Source organism: Colius striatus, chromosome 19 (genome assembly GCF_028858725.1).
Source record: "Colius striatus isolate bColStr4 chromosome 19, bColStr4.1.hap1, whole genome shotgun sequence".
Classification (NCBI taxonomy): Eukaryota; Metazoa; Chordata; class Aves; order Coliiformes; family Coliidae; genus Colius; species Colius striatus.
The window spans coordinates 1996656-2015936 of NC_084777.1; the positions used below are offsets into that span (position 1 = coordinate 1996656).

Here is a 19281-nt window from a genome sequence, read left to right on the forward strand (position 1 = left end):
GTGGGCCTGGGGAAAGGGCTCCCTGCTCCCTGTTCTGTCATGCTGGAGGCTGCACCCACTCTGTGGGGCGATGGAGAGTGGTCCTAAGAGTCCCACAGAAGTCCTGGGTCCATCCAAGCCCCGGGGCTGGGCTGGGTCCTTCTGGATGGGGTCCCTCTCCTCCATGGGGGCCAGTCTCGTGGGATCCAAGTCCCTTCTGCAGCCCTTGTGCTGCACCACCCATTACCCTGACTTTGGCTCTGGCTGCTCCCATCCCACCCCACTGGGCTTTGCTGTCTGCCTGTGACTTGCCTACCCCTGTAGTGCTCCCATCCTGTGGGCTGGGGCCAGGACCAGAGCAGAAATGGGGATGAGCAGGGGCAAAAGGGGTGTGTGGTGAGCAGTGCTCTGCCTGGAGGGTGCCCATCCTGCCAGTGCTGCACAGACAGCAGCATTTGGCACTGTGCAGGTGCTGCTGGGCTTGGGGAAGGGGGTATCTATTGGAAACAGGTCTTATTCTGCTCTGAGGAAGCTGATCCCTGTGAGGCAGTGTGTGAGGAGATAAGGGACCACCAGCACTCACTGCATGTGCAGATGGGGCTGCTGGGGCCTGTGCTTGAAGTGGGGCTGAGGATGGGTTGCAGGGCAGCAGGCTGGAGGCTTGGGGCAGCTTTTGTTCCCAGGATTTCCCCCCTTTGGGGATACCTGGGGGGGGGGGGGGGGTCTCCCTGTGCACAGCCCCCATGGGGCAGAGACCACAGCTCCCACTCTGCAAATCAGACACTTTTATTGTTTTCTTTAAAAGTCAGTTACCAAACTGCAGGGTACTTGGTTCCTACACACGTGCTGCTCCATCTCTACCACGCTACGGGACGGCCCCGCCGCAGCTCTCCAAGCCCCAGGCCCAGGGTGCTGCTCCCCCAGCCCACAGCTGGATCCCCTGCCTGGCTCCAGGATGTGTGTCCATCCCCCTGTGGGAGCAGGGCCCTGCTGGGAACAGGCAGTGTGGCTGCTCCAAGGCTCCATCTCTACTCAACACTTCCCCAACTTGACCCTCCAACACTTTCCTAACATCCTCTAACAAACAACTGAGGTGGACAAGCGTCTCCTTCAGTCCCTCCCCAAAACCTGCCCCTGGTGAGGGACACACGTGTCCTCACCTCAACCCTTCACCCAGGGCTGGGCTTCATCCTTAAACCTCAACTCATCCCAGGACACTCACACTTCTGACATAAACCCCAAAGCACAACACTCTAACATCAGCACGATGGAGCAGCCTCCTGCCTGCAGTCCCCAGCTCTGGGGTCACCCTGCTCCCAGTTAGTGGTCTCTGGGGTGGTGGCCCCAGTCTGTGTTGGCAGTGGGTGCTGGGGCACAGGAAAAGGCACCTGTGGAGGGAGGCAGTGGTGGCTTTGCTGCGTGGGGACACAGCAGTGGGGCTGGTGTCCCCAAAAGCTGGGCTGGCTGCATGGTGCTGGTGGGCACAGGCTGCCCTGGAGAAGTGGCACCGTGGCTGTCGGTGGCAGCTGCTGGGATGGGTCAGTGCCAGCAGCCTCTGCCCAGTGCTCACAGCCCCAGGGGCTCCCCTCGGTCGATGCTGGGGGATGTTTCTGCTGTGGAGTGTCTCCCAGAGGTGCTGACTGGGGGGAACCTCCCCAGGGCCCGTCACACCAGCCCCATCCTGCTGTGTGCTGTGGCCTCCAGCAGCGCTGCCTGCTGGCCTCTCGCCCCCCCAGAGCCCCCCACAGGCCACGGCACCAGGGCTGGCAAAGGCTCTTCTGCTGCGGGAGGGCTGGGGCTGGTGTGAGGCTGCCAGCAGCCACACAGCCACTGGAGGCATGTGGGGAGTGACACGGGGTGTCTCTGCCAGGGAGCGGCAGAGAGGTGCCAGGAGGGAGCCCTGGGATGGGCAGCAGGGAAGGCAGAGTGAGCTGGTGCAGAGCGAGGGCAGGGCCCAGCCTGGTCGTGTCCTGGGTGGCAGCACCGTACGTGGGGGAAGCTGCTGTGTGGGATGGGGACAGCAGAGATCTGCCTCCCACCCCAGGCACAGGGCTCCCCAGCCCCAGCTGCTGGGGGGAAAGGGATGGAGCTGCCACCTCCTGCAGCCCCACTACGAGGGGACCCTGCAGGGCCCCAGGGCAGTGTCCAGCTCCGGTTCGAGCAGCTCATCTTCCGAGAAGCTGATGTGCAAGCGGGTGTCGTCCGCGGGGCAGAGCGGCAGCGAGCTGTCCGTGGGGCTGCCCAGGGCGGCCAAGTCCTTCCCCAGGGCCGCTGTGGCCGCAGGCTCCCGGCTGTTGGCCAGGGGGGACGGGTGCCCGCTCTCTGCAGTCCTGCCCTTGCCCCGCGCCCAGCCGCCCGCAGCGGGGGGCTCTGTGCCGGGGGCAGCGCTCCGTGCCGGAGTCCTGCCCTCAGGGTCCGTGAGGGTGAGCGAGCTGGCGGCGGCGCTGCTGAGGCTGCAGAGGCCGGGGCTGGGCAGGCTGACGTGGGCAGCGCTCTCAGGCTTCGCCTCCACCTCCAGGCTCGGAGAGGTCTTGCTCGACCTTTTGCGCAGGATGGGCGGCGGGGGGTTGAGCTTGGGGATGGGCTGCTGCCGCCTGCTGAGCAAAGCAGAGACAAGGCTGACGTGACCTGCACCGAGGGCCTGGCCTGGCTGCCCTGGGCTGACCTTTGCTGAGTCCCACCAGTGCGACCCATCGCCCACAAGTGTTGGAACTGGGCTGAGGTGACGTGTCTGTGGCAGGGGGACAGGCACGGGGCAGGCAGCCAGCGCTCAGGAGGCACAGCGCCTTCCTAACCCTGCCTTACTGAACCTGAACCAGAGCACAGCCCCTGAGCTGCCCTCCCCAGCCCCTGCTGCAGGTTCTGCTGCCATGAGCCCTCCCAAACCTGGCCCGTGCAGTGAGGGGTGTCCCTGCTCCAGGGGGACGTGGCACATCCTACCTGTCCTCGTCCCCTCTGTCTGTGTCGTCCTTGTGCCGGCTGCTGCTGCTGAGCAGAGTGAACTCGCTGACCTCGGAGCCCTCCACGCGCCGGCTGAGCCCGTCCTGCCCCTCCAGCACAGACACACACTCGTCCCCGTCCTTGCTGCCCCTCTCCAGGCTGCCGAGGTTGAGGTAGGAGTCCCCGGGGCCCAGGGCTGGCAGCGAGCCGGGGGCCACGGGGCTGCCCAGGATGCTGGCGGGGCTGGAGGTGGAGGGCAGGTGGATGTCCAGGCTGTAGTGGTTCTTCAGGTTCAGGGAGAGGGACTGAGCCAGCGACAGGTTTTGCAAGGAGCGGTCAACTGGTGAGAGAGGGACAAGGGACACATGAAGAGCTGGGGATCTCTAACCCAGCTGCTCCCTGTGACCATGAGGGGAACAGAGATGCTCGGAAAGGATGGTGCTGGGAGCACTCCAACTGCTTCCCAGGCCCCAGGGAAGTGGAGATGCTCCAAAGCCCTCACTCAGAGCATGGCAGGCTGGTTCTGTGAGCATCCCAGCTGCTCCTAAACTGCAGGGGATGTAGAGATGCTCCAACCCCCCCCCCCCCCAGACCCTACTGGGATGGTGCTGGGAGCTTCTCAAATGCTCTCTGTGATTGCAAGGGGTGCAGAGATGCTCTGGAACCCACCCTAAGCCTGCTGGGATGGCGCTGGGAGCATCCCCTGGTGCTGGGCTCACAGCAGTGCGGGCCCACTGCCCTTACCCGGCTGCCGGTGCTGCTCCCGGGCCTCCAGCACCGTCAGCTGCCGGACCAGGAGGGACACGTGCTGCAGCAGGTCCCGGTTGGTCAGCAGCAGCTGCCGCACCCGCGCCTGAGCCTCGATCCGCGCTGCTGTCTCAGCTGCCAGCTGGTCCTTCAGGAGCTGCACCTGGAGGGGCAACGCGGGGCTGTTGCTGTGGGGATGGGGTGATGTGGGAGTGTTGTTCTGGGGGGTGTTGCTGTTGGGATGGGGTGATGTGATGTGGGGGTACTGTGGGGCTGTTGCTGTGGGCCTGTTGCTGGGGTGTCGCTGGGGCTGTCACTGTGGGGATGATGTGATGTGGAGCTGTCACTGGAGCTGTCGCTGTGAGGATGGGATGATGTGATGTGGGGCTGTCGCTATGGGGCTGTGGGGATGGGGTGATGTGATGTGACGCTGTCGTGGGGCTGTCCCTGGGCTGTTCCCAGAGCTGTCGCTGTGGGGATGGGGTGATGTGATGTGGGGCTGTCGCTATGGGGCTGTTGCTATAGGGATGGGGTGATGTGATGTGGGGCTGTTGCTATAGGGGTGATGTGATGTGGGGCTGTTGCTATAGGGATGGGGTGATGTGATGTGGGGCTGTCGCTATAGGGATGGGGTGATGTGATGTGGGGCTGTCGCTATGGGGCTGTCGCTATAGGGGTGATGTGATGTGGGGCTGTCGCTGTGGGGCTGTCGCTATAGGGGTGATGTGATGTGGGGCTGTCGCTGTGGGGCTGTCGCTATAGGGGTGATGTGATGTGGGGCTGTCCCCGGGCTGCCCCGTCGCTAGCTCCGCGCTCCCCGGCACCGGCGCCTCGGCAGCCCTGGAGCGCCCCCTGGCGGCCGCGCCGCCGCACGCCCCGCGCGGGTCCGGCTGCAGCTCGGGGCGCGGAGCAGGGGCAGGGACAGGAGCCGGAGCAGGGGCAGGAGCTGGGACAGGAGCCGGGGCAGGAGCCGGATCAGGGACAGGAGCTGGGGCAGGAGCCGGAGCAGGGGCAGGAGCTGGGACAGGAGCCGGAGCAGGGGCAGGAGCAGCGCCGGTGGCTCCCGAGGGCAGCGCAGGACACGTACCTGGGCCACGGCCACCTGTGTCTGCTGCTGCTGCTGGAGGAGCTGCTGCTGGAGCAGCTGGAGGCAGTGCTGCGAGGCCAGCGGCGTGATGGAGGCCGAGGAGCAGGGACTGCCCGGGCTGAGCAGCGGCTGTGAGCCGGCCGGGGGCAGGGAGCAGACCTCGGGGTCCTGAGAGACACAGACAGGGGGGAGCTTGGGCTGGATTCGGCCCGCAGCTCCCAGCAGTGTGGTGTGGGGCTCGGTGTGGTCCCCAGGGAGCTGCAGGGCTCTGCCTGTGTCTGGCCACAGCCTTGAACAGGGAGGGCAGGTCCCTGGGGAGGAGATGGTAAGGGGTGACCCCGATACCCCAACACCTTCTCCCTGATGCAGATGCCCGGGCTGGGCAGCTCCTTGTTGCCTGAAGCATTTGGCAGTGGCAGTAGAGACTCAGTGTCAGGGCCATCAGCACCTTGACAGATTTCGGGGGTCCCAGCCCCAGTGTGAGAAGTCCCCTCAAATCAAGCCACAATGCAGTGACCCTGAGCAGATACCCCAGCAGTGGCAGAGTGCATGGACTGTGACTGTCCCCCATCCCATTACCTGGGAGTTCTTATCCTTAGAGGCTTGTCCAGGTTTCAGCATGCCAAGGTCCCCCCTGGCAGTGGGCAGCTCTCGGGGTCCCCTCTCAGACACACAGATGCCATCAGAGTCGATGCCAACCTCATCCACGTCTGTGATCTTGGAGCCCTTTATCTGGTGAACTTCAAACGAGATGGATAAATAAACCCAACCTCCCCCCTGCCACAGGATCACAGCAGACAGGGTGGCAGCTTAGGGACAAGGACAGGACATGCTTCAAGCCTCAGTGTGCTAAGGAGGGACAGGAGCAAGGGGCTGGTGAGGAACCCCTGGCCCAGGCTACCCACAGAGGGTGTGGAGGCTCCTTCTTGGGAAGTTTCCAACCCCATCTGGACACATTCCTGTGCCCCCTGAGCCAGGGGAACCTGCTGTAGCAGGAGGTTGGGCTGGGTGAAAGCTGGACATCCCTTCCATCCTGTTCTGGGATTCTGTGCCCCTCAGCTTGCTGGACAAGGAGGCTCAGCCTCTGCTTTCCTGGTGCCCAGGGTGGGCAGGGAGCCAGGCCAGATTCCCAGTGCCCCTCCTCCCAAGGGTCCCAAAACCCTCACTGTCCCCACAGCCAGCCCATGGACACGCCACCTCGCAGCTCCCCCCCCGCTGGTGCCCAGCCCCGTGCCCAGCCCCGTGCCCAGCCCCTGTCACCTTCCAGCGGCTGCTCCTCGGCCGACTTGTCGCTGGCGCCGTCCGCCTGCCCGTCGGCGTTGTGCAGCGCGTGCTGCAGGCTCAGCTTGTGGCACACCTCGAAGGCCTGGCCCACGGTGCGCACCACGCGCATGGCCTGGCTCTGCGGAGCAAACGCGCTCAGCCCTGCCCGCGCTGCCGCATCACCCCGCGGGCCCCGCGCAGCAGCCCCCGTCCCTTCACCGCGAGCAGGGCGGGGATTGTCCCCTGTGCTGGGCCCTGGGGAGGCTGCAGCTCCAGGGCTGTGTCCGGTGTTGGGAAGAACCGTTTCCCTGAGAGGGGTGTCACCCCTGTGCCAGGCTGCCCAGGGAGCTGGGGGAGTGCCCAGCCCTGGAGGGATCCCAAAGCCGTGGAGCTGAGGCTGTGGGTCAGTGCTGGGCTGGGCAGGGTGAGGGCAGGGCTGGGACTGCAGCAGCTTCAAGGGCTTTAACAACTGAAATGATTGTGTGATCCCTGTGTGGGCTGAGGCAGACAGGCTGTGCTGCTGCCTGGGCAGCTGGAGCAGGAGGGGACAGGCACCAGGCACCTTTCTGGGCACTTCCAGCACTGGCACTCCCTGGATCCCTCCCCAGGCACCTGCACCCTCTGGCCCAGCGGTTACTTAGGCTCCTGCACAGGGAGGTGTGAGGCCCTTCAGACACCTCTTGCCCTGGGATGGCCCAGACACAGCCCCAGGAGCATCCTACCTTCTTCTTTGATTTGAAGACATTGCACCTGAAGGAGTTGTTAGCGCCGTCCCTTGCGATGTAACTGAATATTTTCAGATCTTGTGAGTCATGAGACACATAGAAGATTCTAGATGGGAGAGAGACAGAGGGAATGAGACCCCCAAGGAAGCCTCTGCCTCCCAGACAACCTGGGAGCCTCCTGTGTGTCCCCAGGACGGGACCCAGGCTTGGAGGAATGAGGCTGTGCTGGTGCGTGGCTACTCCTGGCAGTTTTCACTGTGCTTCTGCAGTAGACAAAAGCTTTTCAAAGATGCTGTGTAAAAGCTACAAAATGTATAGTGCTGGAAAGTGTGCAGCTATTTTTAGCCCCAGCAATTAATCCCTGCCCAGGCTGCAGCGTGGCACTACAGCCCAGCCTGGGCCCACGCTCAGCAGCTGGCAGGTGGCACAGCACAAAAGCCACTGTCCCCTGGATGCCCCTCCCAGGGATGCTGAGTGTACTCACAGGATTTCTCTCTTTCCTGTTCTCTTTCCTGACTCTTTCTCCTTTTTTCTTCTGTGCTGCAAAACCATTTGTAAGGGCCTTTTCTTTTTACATGTAATTGGGCAGAAACATGCCACGTGAGCCCAGCTCTGAATGCAGAGGAAACCAAAGGGATGCTTTGGGGATGCTCTTTCTTTTACTCTTTTCTGTCATTGTCATTTTTTTTGTGTTGCAATTGTAGCAATTACTGCCAAGGAACCACATCTTGTAGTGATCTTTAGAGAATGCCACAAGTGAGAGGCAGACACAGATAATGCATCAGCACGTCCTCATCACCTCAGCAGGGGCTCAGCAGACCCAGAAAACCAGCGTTGGTGATGCCAGCCCCTGGGGCTGTGGGCTTCACTCTGGGTTCAGTTGTTCACTTGGCAGGTAGAGCAGCCTGGTGCAAGCTGTGCACTGAACTGTGGCTGCAGGCCATGTGCCAGCCCTGTGGCTGCCTGCAGGGAAGCATCAGCATCTCCTGAGGCATCAGCTCCACCTGCAATGGGAACCTCTGCATGGGGCTCGTGCTCTCCAAAAGCCTGTGAGATCCCATGGCAGGTGCTATGGAAAGTCAATGTGCTCTTACCATGTCCTGCATGGGTTAATACCCTTATAGCTGAGAGTGAGGCCCTCCCTCAGAAGCACAGGGTGAGTCATGCTCTGAAATGGTAGGAGGCTTGTCTTGAGAGTCAGAATCAGAGGGTAAATCAAGCTGAAGGCATCTCTGGGGGTCATCTAGTCTAACCCTGTTCAAAGCCCAGCTTTAAAGCTAGATCAGTGCACCTGGGTCTCAAAAGTGTACAACAAGGATTCCCCATCAGTGGTGGCGTTGCAACCTCGTCAGTTTTGGAAAGCCAGCGTTGGTGGGGGGCCTCAGCAGGAGGGAGATGGGCACTTACTGCTCAGAGCTGGCTGGTGGAATCCCCTGCTGCCTACCTGTACACAGGGTCGTGCATCACCACCATCTTACTCTCATCCCAGGTCCACTCCTTTCTCTGTAACAAAATTACAGTGAGTCAGGTAAAAATGCAGCTCCACTGAGCCTGGAGAATTGGGTGTGTGTCCCAGGCCAAAATCCAGGCTGCAGTTTCACAGCAACGGCTGTTTCATCATTATCTTGGATAAAAATAGATTTCTTTGATCATTTATCATATCTGGTCATTTGATTGCAGCCTTCAGGGCTGAAAATGATCCCCAGGATTAATTTAGAGCATCAAATATGCAGAAGAGTAGCACATCCTGGGGAAGATGGCTGTGAAGATGGCTGGCAGATAGGGCTTAGGAGAGCTGGCTGCAGCTGCTGGCTCAGCCTCCTGTGAAGCACAGCCTGGGAGAGGAGCTGAGGGTGCTCAGCACAGGCAGCCTGGAAAAGCCCTCCTGGTATGAGAAAGAGACTGTATTTCCTCAAAGCTTGATGTTTTTTGGATACAAAACAAAACCCAGGGTGCAGTTTTCCCACTCTTTTTTCAGCCAGGTTTTGTTATGAGGTTGATGAGAAGTGGAGTGTTTTCTTGTGAAAATCCTGGGTGTTTTTTAAGCCAAGGCCAGTCCTGGCTGGCAGTGGGGCTGTGCTGAGCAGGGGCGATCCCCAGAGCTGGGCAGAGCCCGGGTGCTGTGGCCCCAAGAGCCCACCAGGGCTGCAGAAGTCTCACCTTCTGCTTCTTGCGCAGAATCACCTTCACCCCATCCACAGACACAATGATGCTCACTTTCTTCTTCTTAATGTTCTTGGCTTTGAATTCATACTGAAGAGAAGGAAAAGGCAGGTCAGAAGTGAGGTTCTGCTGGGGGTGCCTGGGATGGTGTGCAGTGAGTTAGTGTCTGAGTGAAAACGTCAGGTTTGTGTTTAACCCCAGGGGCTGAGGGAAGTGGGAACTTGTTTTATCCTGCTAAGAAAATCCACGTTGGGAAGGTCCCACTGCTGAGTGGGGAGGATCCTGGGTTTGTCCCCCTTGGGAGATGACAAGTGGAGCTCCATCCTCTGCACTACACCCAGAGACTGTTATTTGGGTCAGGGAGGAACTTTCCTGAGGCTCTGGCCATGCCCAGTCCAGCAGGGCCCCGCAGCAGAGGCTTGACAGGGCGATGGCACTTGCAGCAAACCCCAAGCAGTGATGTATGGCATCTCCAGTGGCCTCTGTGTCAGTGCTGCAGTGCACAGGGAATATGAAATCCCTGAGGTATTGCAGGGAGGGCCAGATGCAATTATACCTCAGTCATTTACATAATCACATTAACCTCAGCGGGCTCGGTGTCTCTGGAGAAAAACAGAGCTCCTCACCTGCAGGTGTCTGCAGGCTGAACTCACCTCTGCTTGTGTTAAAAATTAAACTGCTGGCTTTTAAATGTTGCTTTTGCTGACAGCTTGAGGCAGGGCAGAGCCCTTCTGCTCTAGAGACCTGCTTAGAGTGTTGATCCTTACCGAGGCCAGCGGGCCACTGGCGAGCACCACAGTGCCACTGAGCCTTCCCACCAGGCTCACAGGGGCAGGAGGTGCCTCTGCTCCACCCCCATCCTTCACGGCCTCCTGGGAGGCTTCACATTGCTCTGGAGAATCACCACAGGCTGTGTGAGCCGTGAACATGGAGGATGAGGTGATGCCAAGCGGCAGCGTGTGCAGCCTGAAGCCTACACCATGTAATTAGACATCTAATTAGAAACCTTATCTCTTTGTGCAGTGGGAGCTGCAGGTAGCAACTGAGATGTTAAGGGAGCACCTCTTTGAGGAGGCTGAAGTTGAAGGGCTGTGTGTGTGGCTCGGTGTCAGCACAGCACCCAAGCACTGCAGAGGAGAGACGTGTCCTCCCCTCTCAGCACCCACCGTAAGCCACGCCAGCCTTACAGGCAGAACACCGGTGCCTTCCGTGTTTATCAGGCTGTGGATGCTGCTCATGGAATTCTCAGCACTCTTCAAGGTTTATGGTGTCAGACAGACCCTGGATTAAACCACAGCCTTTTGATCTCCCCGTGAATTATTGCTCTGAGACAAGCTCTTTATAAATCCATCTACAGCCCCATTGTGTGTGAAGCCAGAGCTAAGCTTGCTGTACACGTTCCTTATTTCTAGGGAGGGCTGAGATGATGGGTGAGGTGGTGAGTGCACCCTGCAGCATGCCACGGGCCAGGTACCTTCTCCCCACAGCCCCAGCACCCCCAGCCCAGCCTGGCCTGCTGCTCTCAGCTCTGCTGGGCTGGAGCTTCCCCCTCCCCTGTGCTCAGCACCGCCAAACTGTTTCTCCTTGTCTGCTCGCATGAATGTCAATAAAAGCGGGAGAGATTGTTCTGCCTGCTAAAGAGCCATTTATCCTTCTGTGTACAGCAGTGGCTGGGAAAATACTAGCTGAGCTTTCCAAGAAAGAGAGAGCAATACAGTGTATTTTCCCTTGTAGCAACAGGGGTGCAATTACATTCAAACAAGGCTCTTTACTCAAAGGCTTTAAGCAAAGTCCAAGTCTGGATTTTGCAGAGATGCTTTTTTTTTGTGTCTCTCTTGGACAGAAAGGAACAATTGGGCAGCAGCAGCAGCAGCACATCTCCAGGTGCTGCCAGGAGCAATGACAAATCTCTGTAAACCCAGGGAACTCCAGCCAGCTACCACACCAACCCACACTGCACCGTCCCAGCCCGACCCGGGGACAGGTCTGGGGGTTCAGCTCCAAGCAGAGCCAGGCAGCTGGGGTGGTCTTGCCTGTGTTGTGGGCTGCAGGGGCTGGGGAGGCACGTGGCATGGACAGGAGTAGAGCTCAGAGCTCCTTCCGTGCCCCAGCAGCACACATGCATCTGCAGCAGTTCTCACCCCTGCAGTCTGCACCCTCAGGCTCTGCTCAGGATGTGTCCCTTTGCTGCAGAACTGCCAGGGAGGAAGGGGCCAATGGGTTTGCTGGTCCTGCTCACATCCTCAGCACAGCACCTGCAAATGGCCAAGGCATACTCCCCACAGCCAAGGGTCCCAGCCTTGGGCAGGATTAGCTTGGCCTGCACACAATCCAAACCCACTGGGCCCTAAAATCCTTTCTGAAGAGTGAAAACCCTGAAGCAGCAGGAGCAGTGGGATGGCCAGGCCCTGACTGGCTGCTCGGCACGCGGGGCTCTCACAGCTGGCCCCCAGAGCAGGGCTGGGCGAACGCCTCACCAGCCCACGCTGCGACAGCCTGGATTGGACTCTCTCTCCATCTCTACACATAAGAGGCAGATGGGATGTGCCTTCAGTTGTTTAATTGCTTCCTATCAAGCAGGAATCAGTATTTTAATTAACTGTGATTTATATAAGGACCAAAAAAGCCATGAAAAAACGCTCCCTGAGACAGCAGACTTCATCTCCCAGAGAAATGCTCATGCAGAAAGCAACAGCCACCCGAGCCCAGGCTGCTGCCTGACCTGGCTCTGTCTGCACACACCAATGTCTAGCCACTGATCTCTATTTTTCTCCTTACTGTTGAATTGCTGTGATGGTTTTTTTTTCCTCCAGGTTTGTCAAGGTAACCAACAAACCCAAACCCACACAGCAGTCAGTGTTCATCTCTGCTGCCTTCACAGATGCAACCGTTACTCTCTTGCTGCTTGTCCCATGGGGGAAAGATTCCTGGCTGTGAAAGGCTGTGGGCTGCCCTGCCATGAGGTGATTCAGCAGGTGAGCCTGGCAGCTCTCTTAACCATGGAGAGCGCTGGGACTCTTTATTAAAACAATGCAGGTCAAAAAAGGGCATCTCATTTAATTCAGCAGCATCATTAATTCTGTAGCTGCTGTGTCTGACCTGGAACAGTTTCCATTTCTGCTTCTCAGTCCCTGTGTTGCAGCCCTTGCCTCTCACACGCTCCCACTGCTGGCATGGAATATGAGCTTACCCAGGAGCTCTCGCCCGTACGACAGAGATGTGAGTGTTGCCGTGTGATGCATATTTCATCTGATAATTCCACCCAAGCAGATATAAATTACACATGCAGCTACCAGCTTCCATCTGCTGATGAAAGAGATGGTTTAATGCACACTGGAAATCGTATGCAGTTTCCAGCACTAAGAACAACTTGCATGAGCAGAGTTATTCAAGGAAGTGATTCTTAATGTGATTAATTACTGAAGGTACCAGGGCTTTCATTATGCAAATGAAAACTGCCATGAAACAGAGAGTTTGCTGGTCTTAAAGGTAGGCTCTGTTTCCAAAAAATGCATCTTGCCCATAAACAAAGAGCAGAAGGGTCAGACCCGAGAGAGGCAGCAGAGCCAGGTCTGCTTCTGCTGTGGTTCAAGTAGCAGGTGGGTGTCAGGAGGATGGGGTGGCACTTTTTGGTGTGGTGCCCAGTGCCAGGACAAGGGGTGATGGGCACAAGCTGGAACACAAGCTCCCCAGAAACACCAGGAGAAAGTCCTTTGGTGCTGAGGTGAGGGAGCCCTGGCCCAGGCTGCCCAGGGAGGGTGTGGAGGCTCCTCAGGAGGTTCCCAAACCCACGTGGACACGTTCCTGTGCCCCCTGAGTGAGGGGAACCTGCTTTAGCAGGGGGTTGGGCTGGAGGAGCTCTGCAGGGCCCTTCCCACCCCACTGTTCAGGGATTCCGTGACCCTTCCCTCCTGCTGCAGAGCACAAGCCCAGACACCGCAGGAGCACCGTGTCAGGAGTTAAAGCCACAACAAATTCAAGTGTTTCCAACTCAGGAATGTTATTAGCTTCAAACCAGAGTGACCCACCCAGCACGAGGCCACGGCATTACCTCGGCTGCTGTTGGAATTCTGATGCCTGCAGTGCTGCTGCTTGGAAGTGACGCTGCAGAACACCCCAGAGCCCCGCTCCCAGCCAGCACAGCTCTCCGGAGCCGCCTCGGAGCTGAGGAACCAGCGGGGTCAGTTCCCACACCCTTTGGACCCCAGGCTGCGGTCCAGCCCCCAATCCCTCCCCCACGGCTCCATCTCCATCACATCACACCTTCCCGGTCAGCCCCAGCCTCTGGCTGGGTTATGGCCTCTCCTTTGTGTCTCCTGGGAGCGTGTGGCTGGCTGAATCCTCTGAACTCCGGGTGCCCGGCGGCAGGGTGTGTGCTCCCGGGGTGAATGTGGCCGGGCATAGTCTGGGGCTGTGCTGCAGTAACTGGGCAACACAGACACAAAAGCAGCTCAGGAAGTGCTGGGGTGCAGCAGGGCAGCTCCTGCCCAGTGGAAAAATGAGAATTTATGATCCTTGGAAACATAAAAACTGTTCAGTGGAACAGCTGAAACCAAAGGGGGAAGGACAATAGGCCAGGAGAATGCTGGCAACACACCCAAAGGCTTTTTCCTTCTCATTTAAATTAGCTCCTTCCACCATCCAAAAAATCCACTGCAGACCGCTCCCCAGGCAGGGAGCTGGAGGGGCCCAGGGGCTGTCACGGCCCTGCTGGGTTTCTGGGAGTCTCTGGAGGGGCAGCAAGACAATGTGCCTCCATTTCATCACAGGGGATGGATCGATTCATTCCTAGTGCTGTGCTTTGGCAGTGGTGTTGCTGCCTGAAAAGCTGGGTAGCCCTTGGCTGTGGCTGGAGAACAACGCTGCTGCTCCAAAGCCACCCCCAAGCCCAGCTGCCTTGCTGGGAACACCTCTGGGGAGCTGTCCTGCCACCCCTGGCTCTTCTCACTGTGGCCACTTCATAGGGACCAGCTGTGAGGTGTTACTGGTCCTGACCAGCCTCACCTGGAGCCTCCACCAACACCTCTCTGCACATGGGCACAGGGGCTCCATTTAACCTCAGCTCTGGGCTTTCAGCTCTCCTCCTGAGCTCCAGTGTAGGAATGCTGGGCTCCAGCTCAGCCACAGCTACGCCTGGCTATGGACCCAACCTGAATACTGACTTCACAGCTTGGCCTCAGATCTCTCTCATTTGCATGGACTGATTATTTGGACTCTTGGTTGAACCTGGGCTCTGCTCTGCTCATCCTGCTCAGGTATGATAAGATGAGGCCCTGGTAGCCATGCAATTGTGGGTGGCTTCCAATTCCTCCTCACTGTGGGAGCAAAGCCACCCCTTCTGCTCCGTGACCCTCACCTCTCTGTTTGGGAGAGAAGCTGTTAGAGCTCAGATGGGACAGCCTGTGCCTGACCTGTGGGCATGGCTGGAGTTTAGGTATTCCTCTGAGACAGTCAAAATGACGTGGAGCAAAAAGTGGTCAGTTACAGCTGTGGGGGAGAGCAGAGCTCCTGCAGGTGATGGGAGCTGGTCAGCACTAGTAGTGACTCTTTATAATTAGTCTTTTCCACCTCTGAAAACTGCCAGACTGTTCTGGAACAAAGCTTCCTCTCCTGCTTTTAAAAGAGGGTGGGATAAAAGCAGCCTTTTCATTGCCTCCTCCCTGTTAAAGAGATACTGTGGTAAGGCTGAGCTCCATCCCGAGGGGCACAGGCAGCCTTGCAGCCCAGCACAAGGTGACATCATCTGGCCTTTGGTGCCTCTCTGACAAAAGCCCCATTGTGTGACTGTCACATCCAGGAACCCCCTGCTGTCCCCAGGTTTAATAGGGAGCTTTCCCACACACAGCCCTTCAGTCCTTGTCTGCCCAAGGCAGGCAAACCCCAGCTCACAGGGAAGCTGGGTTTTATTTTCTTCCCTACTTCTATTCACTTTGCAGGAGAAAACAAATTACCTTTTCCATCTGCAGAGGCTGGGATGATTAATTAGTTTCAGTAATGAAGTAGTGTCTTGGGACCCTACCCCAGTGGAGTCTCATGTACCAGGCACTGCATGCACATGAGCATGAAAATGGTCCTACCTCAAAGAGCTGCTAGGTTACTGCAGATGAGAAGTGCTAATTTCATTAGAAGCAGGTCAGATTCACCTGAAATAACCCTTGGAAGTGAAATTGCAATTACACACTGCAACACCTCCAAGTAACTCTGTATTTCCCTATAAACACTGCTGTCAAGAGGCCCTGCAGAGAAGGTCCTGGTTTTGCACACATGATGTTTCATACCCTAGTTGCCCTCCAGTCTGGTATGTAGGGCAAGAGGCAAGGTAACAAGCTGAATTCTTTTAAACCTTGTTCATCAGTGTTCAAACAACAAAGCTCAGGAGAGCAGGAGCCAGGACTCTGCAGCAGGCTCAGAGCTCCATGGAAAAGCCTCAGATCCCCTACGTGGCATTTGCTTTGTGTCTCTACAGCAGAGGTGGGAAGCCAGACCTGGCATCTCTCTCTTTGAGCAAGCAGAATTCAGCTAGAATGAAGACTTGATCTCTGTTTGCATTTGGAAACAGCACTTGATACCAAACCAGGCCAAAATGAAGGTGAGAGGGGATGCTGAGCTGCCTGGTGTGCTGCTGTGTGCAGAGCAGGTTTCATGCCCTGCTAGGTGTGATCAGGCTTCCTTGTCTTTCAGGACAGACAGCCCTTTGCTAGCTCAAGCCCTGGGTGCAGCTGAATCCTTCCACTTCTCAATGCCAATCACTTTCACAAACAGCCTTGCTATGTCCTGGTCTGAGACAGTCAGGGACTGAAAGGATCTGCTTTATTCCCAGGCATGGAGACTTTCTCTGTGTGGCTGTTAATCCTATCCATCTCCAACAATGCCACTTGAGAGAACATTCCTTACAGAGAGCCCAGCGACCTGCAGTCGGCCTCCGAGGGCTGCACAGAAAGGATGTGTCTGCATCTGAGAGCACCAAGAGTTCAGCAGTTCCAGCCAGGAACAGGCCCATTGAGCCTGGAGGGAGTTGGACACTGAAAGGCCCCAGGGGTTGTGTGTAAGGTTTGTTAGTGCTGACTTGGCACTGAAAGATCCTGCCTTCTTAGTCAAACCAGCAGAGTCAGTCTGACGTTCACACGCAGCTATTGAGAGGGATTTACTAAAGCACACAATCCCTAATTCCCATTGACTTCAGGAGGAATCTTGGTTGTTCTGAACAACACACAGGGCACAAGTGCCTTTTGAAATCCGCCCAAGAGCTCTTGTTTTGTGCATGTTTCTGGAATACAGCAAAAGCAAGGGCAGAAGGGAGCTCACCCCTCTCCTGCCAGGCTGCCCCAGGCAGGTGTCAGTCGCACCCAGGTATGACCCAGGCAGGGAGAGCTGAGCAGAGCCAGGCCCAGCACGGCTGCCACACTGCTCCTCACCAAGTGGTCTGTGGCTGGAAATTACTGAGTTCAAACAAAACTGTCAGTAGACCATGGGAACCCTTCCCTGTGGCAATCCCTGAATCTAAAAGCAGGTCTTTGGGTTCTCCTCAAATTGTCCATAAGACCTTACTCAAATTTGGAAACAGGACTGTTAATGTAAGACAAAAAACCCAACACTAATTGTGTCACAACCCTTCAGAATATGAAGCAGTTCAAGGACTCTGTTAGCCTCAGGGGAGCTACTGAGGTTAGTGAATCATGATGAAACAGCCTGGGTTTAGATAGTGAGGATTATGGATAGAGATGGTTTTATAGTATCAGCACTTATTGTCCCAGAGGTCTTGTCATCAAAACTCTACTAGAGTACCACAGCCAAGTGCCAAGGCAGAGGCAAGCAGGCTGGGCTGAGCTTTCAGGCTCTTGCCAAAAACATTACTGGATGATTTGTTGGTTGGCCATTTGCAGGCTCGTGGTGCTGGGCAGTGTGTGTGCCCAGGTCTCCTGGAGGTGTGCCAGGGCCCTCAGCTGGGTACACAGCTGCTTCACAGACAGGTAAGTAAAGATGAAGGACTTGTTACAGCCAGACACAAAAGTGGGTACAAAGAGTGGGAACCCATCTGGGGGTGCCCTGTTCACACTGCCAGTTCAGCTGTGACACATTGCTGTCCCCAGCAGGGACCTGCAGCCACCCTCGGCGCCGATCCTCGGTTCCTGATGACTGCTCTGCTCCCTGAGGCTGTTCCTTGTGTCCCTGGGCTAGCAGTGGTGTCAGCAGCCAGGACAGTGATGCATCCTGCACTGCTCACATACAGGTCAGCTAACAATAACCAGTGTTCCCTGTCCCAGCTCACAGCTGCTCCTGCCCTTGGCTTGGATGGGAGGCAACAAGGTGAGCGGGAGACCAGCACTGCCCTGGGGGCCAACAACAGCAAAAATGTGCCTGAGCTGGAAGTTTGGGCCCTGTAATCATTAACAGCAGCAGCACAGGCTGCAGCAGGACTGAACTGGTCCATGGTGGCTTGGGATCACTGATTAGTGCAGATGGCTGTGCAGCAGACACAGGGCACTGGGAGGGGTAGGAGGTGTTGATGGCAGACACTGGTGTCTACCAGAGGACCAGCATGTCTGAAGAGTAACCATGTGCCTCACACCCTCCTGGAGCCAGCTGAAAATGCCTCATCCTCCAGCACACTGCATCTAGTCTTAATGTATCCCACAGCTCATCTTCCCAGGACAAAAGCAATTTGGTTGTAGAAAGAAGACTCTGGAGCTGAGTGTCTGGGGGGATTCCTGGGGTGTGCTGGGCCTGGCTGTGCAGGCAGCAGGGTGACTGGGGCCAGGGGCTGCATCCTCCTCTCCAGCAGACCTCCCACGTGGCAGCATCTCTGCAGCAGCACAGTGACAGAAGGATGGAGGAGGGGGAAATGACTCAGGTGTCCTGAAATCAGTCTGGCGGTTGCCAATTAGTCCAAATAGCCCATCTGTCCCAGGAAAAGGCCCTTTAGAGAATGTCTAATCACTGCTGCAGGAAATAAAGAAAATCCTTCTGTAATGCCTTTGAAAACATCCCTGCTCCCTCATCAGAACAGCCTTCCCTCCAGGGACCCAGTCAAAGTTTGTATTCTGTAGATTTATCAGAGGCTTATTTGGTCAAAACATGAAGTAGCTTGTCAAAGTATTACTTTAAGTAGCACTGACTCTGTTTGCCTTCAGGCCTCATTTAGTACAGAACAAAAGCAGAATGAAGCAAGGAAGAGTAGAACCAAGATATTGTTGGCAAATGTTACTTTGCCAGAGCTCTGCTCTGTGGTCACAGTCCCTCAGGGTCCCCTGTCCTCAGAACGCTGATGTATAAAGGGCCCCTGCACTGGACAAAAGCAAGACAGCATCTACAGAGACACTCACTGTTGTGGCACTGGGTCTGACCTTCCTCCTGAGTCCAGGCCAGGCACCCAACCTAAGAACCTGAAAGGCTAACTCAAAGCATGAGGTTACAGCACAGCTACAGGCTGGTGTTAACTTCTCCCTGCATCTGGTTAACTTCACCCATAGGGCAAGTTTAAGTGTATTTTCATGGACTGTTCTGGTTTGTTCCTGTTGCTGAAAGGTGCCAACCTGCTCTAGAGGAAAAGCCTGGGTGCCCTCCTACCAGCTGCAGGAGGAGGGTCTCTGCTCCACACCAGGGGCAACCCCAGCTGCTGTGACCTTGCCCAGGCAGTTGTGGCTCAGATGAAGGCACCTCCTCATTCAGAAGCTAATCCATTGTGCTCACTACTGCTCTGGTTGCCATCTCCATTAGGTTTCTTTCAGACACCAACAAAGCAGCAGCTTTGAGCTGTGGCTGATTGTTCCAGGCCAGGATGTAATTTGAAAGCTGTTGCAGTTCATCTCTGTAACACTCCACAGCCAGTAACATAATTGTTGGAAAAGCTACTTTATTTCACACTAGATAAATGCTTTGCAGAGATCTCCTACACTGATATTTTAGCTACTGAAATCAAATGATTCAGTAATACAGTGATAATACCTTTAAAGCCACTTTACAATTAAAAGGTACCTGCCTCATTGCTGAGATCTAGCATCAGACAAAAACTTCTGTCTTGTTTTATCTAGTACTAACACTTTAATTCAGCTTTTATCTGTATAACTGCTGCTTTTATTAGCCTTCAAATAAGCTCCAATTCATCATGACTCTTATACAAAACAATACTAACATGCCTGAGTAGTTCCAGCCCCTCGATGGAGAAGCCATCGAGTTGCCAGCACTGGGAGAGAGGCACTAAAAGGTCGCTGATGCTTAGAGATGACACATTTCACCAACTGGTCCCTCCACCCATCTGTTATCAATCATACATAGCACACTCTCTGAACAGGGTACAAGAACTGAGGCATCTACAGTCACCAGTCACTTCTCAAAAAGTAGGTCGTGGCATGTGGCTACTGAGAAAGCTCTGGGCTG

General features: G+C 56.4%; 1 protein-coding gene across 2 annotated transcripts in view; it reads right to left on the minus strand.

The window, feature by feature from the left end:
* Positions 1 to 749: 749 nt before the first annotated feature.
* Positions 750 to 19281, minus strand: part of LOC133627261 (carboxyl-terminal PDZ ligand of neuronal nitric oxide synthase protein-like) — a 30686-nt gene continuing 12154 nt past the window's right edge. Inside the window, exons 3-11 of one of the 2 annotated variants that reach the window (XM_062011536.1) lie at positions 8902 to 8994; positions 8186 to 8244; positions 6739 to 6847; positions 6014 to 6155; positions 5333 to 5493; positions 4754 to 4921; positions 3664 to 3829; positions 2920 to 3259; positions 750 to 2573 (exon numbers count right to left, since the gene is read on the minus strand). In XM_062011536.1, coding sequence (XP_061867520.1) covers positions 2090 to 2573; positions 2920 to 3259; positions 3664 to 3829; positions 4754 to 4921; positions 5333 to 5493; positions 6014 to 6155; positions 6739 to 6847; positions 8186 to 8244; positions 8902 to 8994 — 1722 coding nt within the window. In that variant the 3' untranslated portion in view covers positions 750 to 2089. Of the gene's footprint in view, positions 2577 to 2919; positions 3260 to 3663; positions 3830 to 4753; positions 4922 to 5332; positions 5494 to 6013; positions 6156 to 6738; positions 6848 to 8185; positions 8245 to 8901; positions 8995 to 19281 lie in introns of both variants that reach the window. The other variant, XM_062011535.1, reaches the window with a different exon arrangement.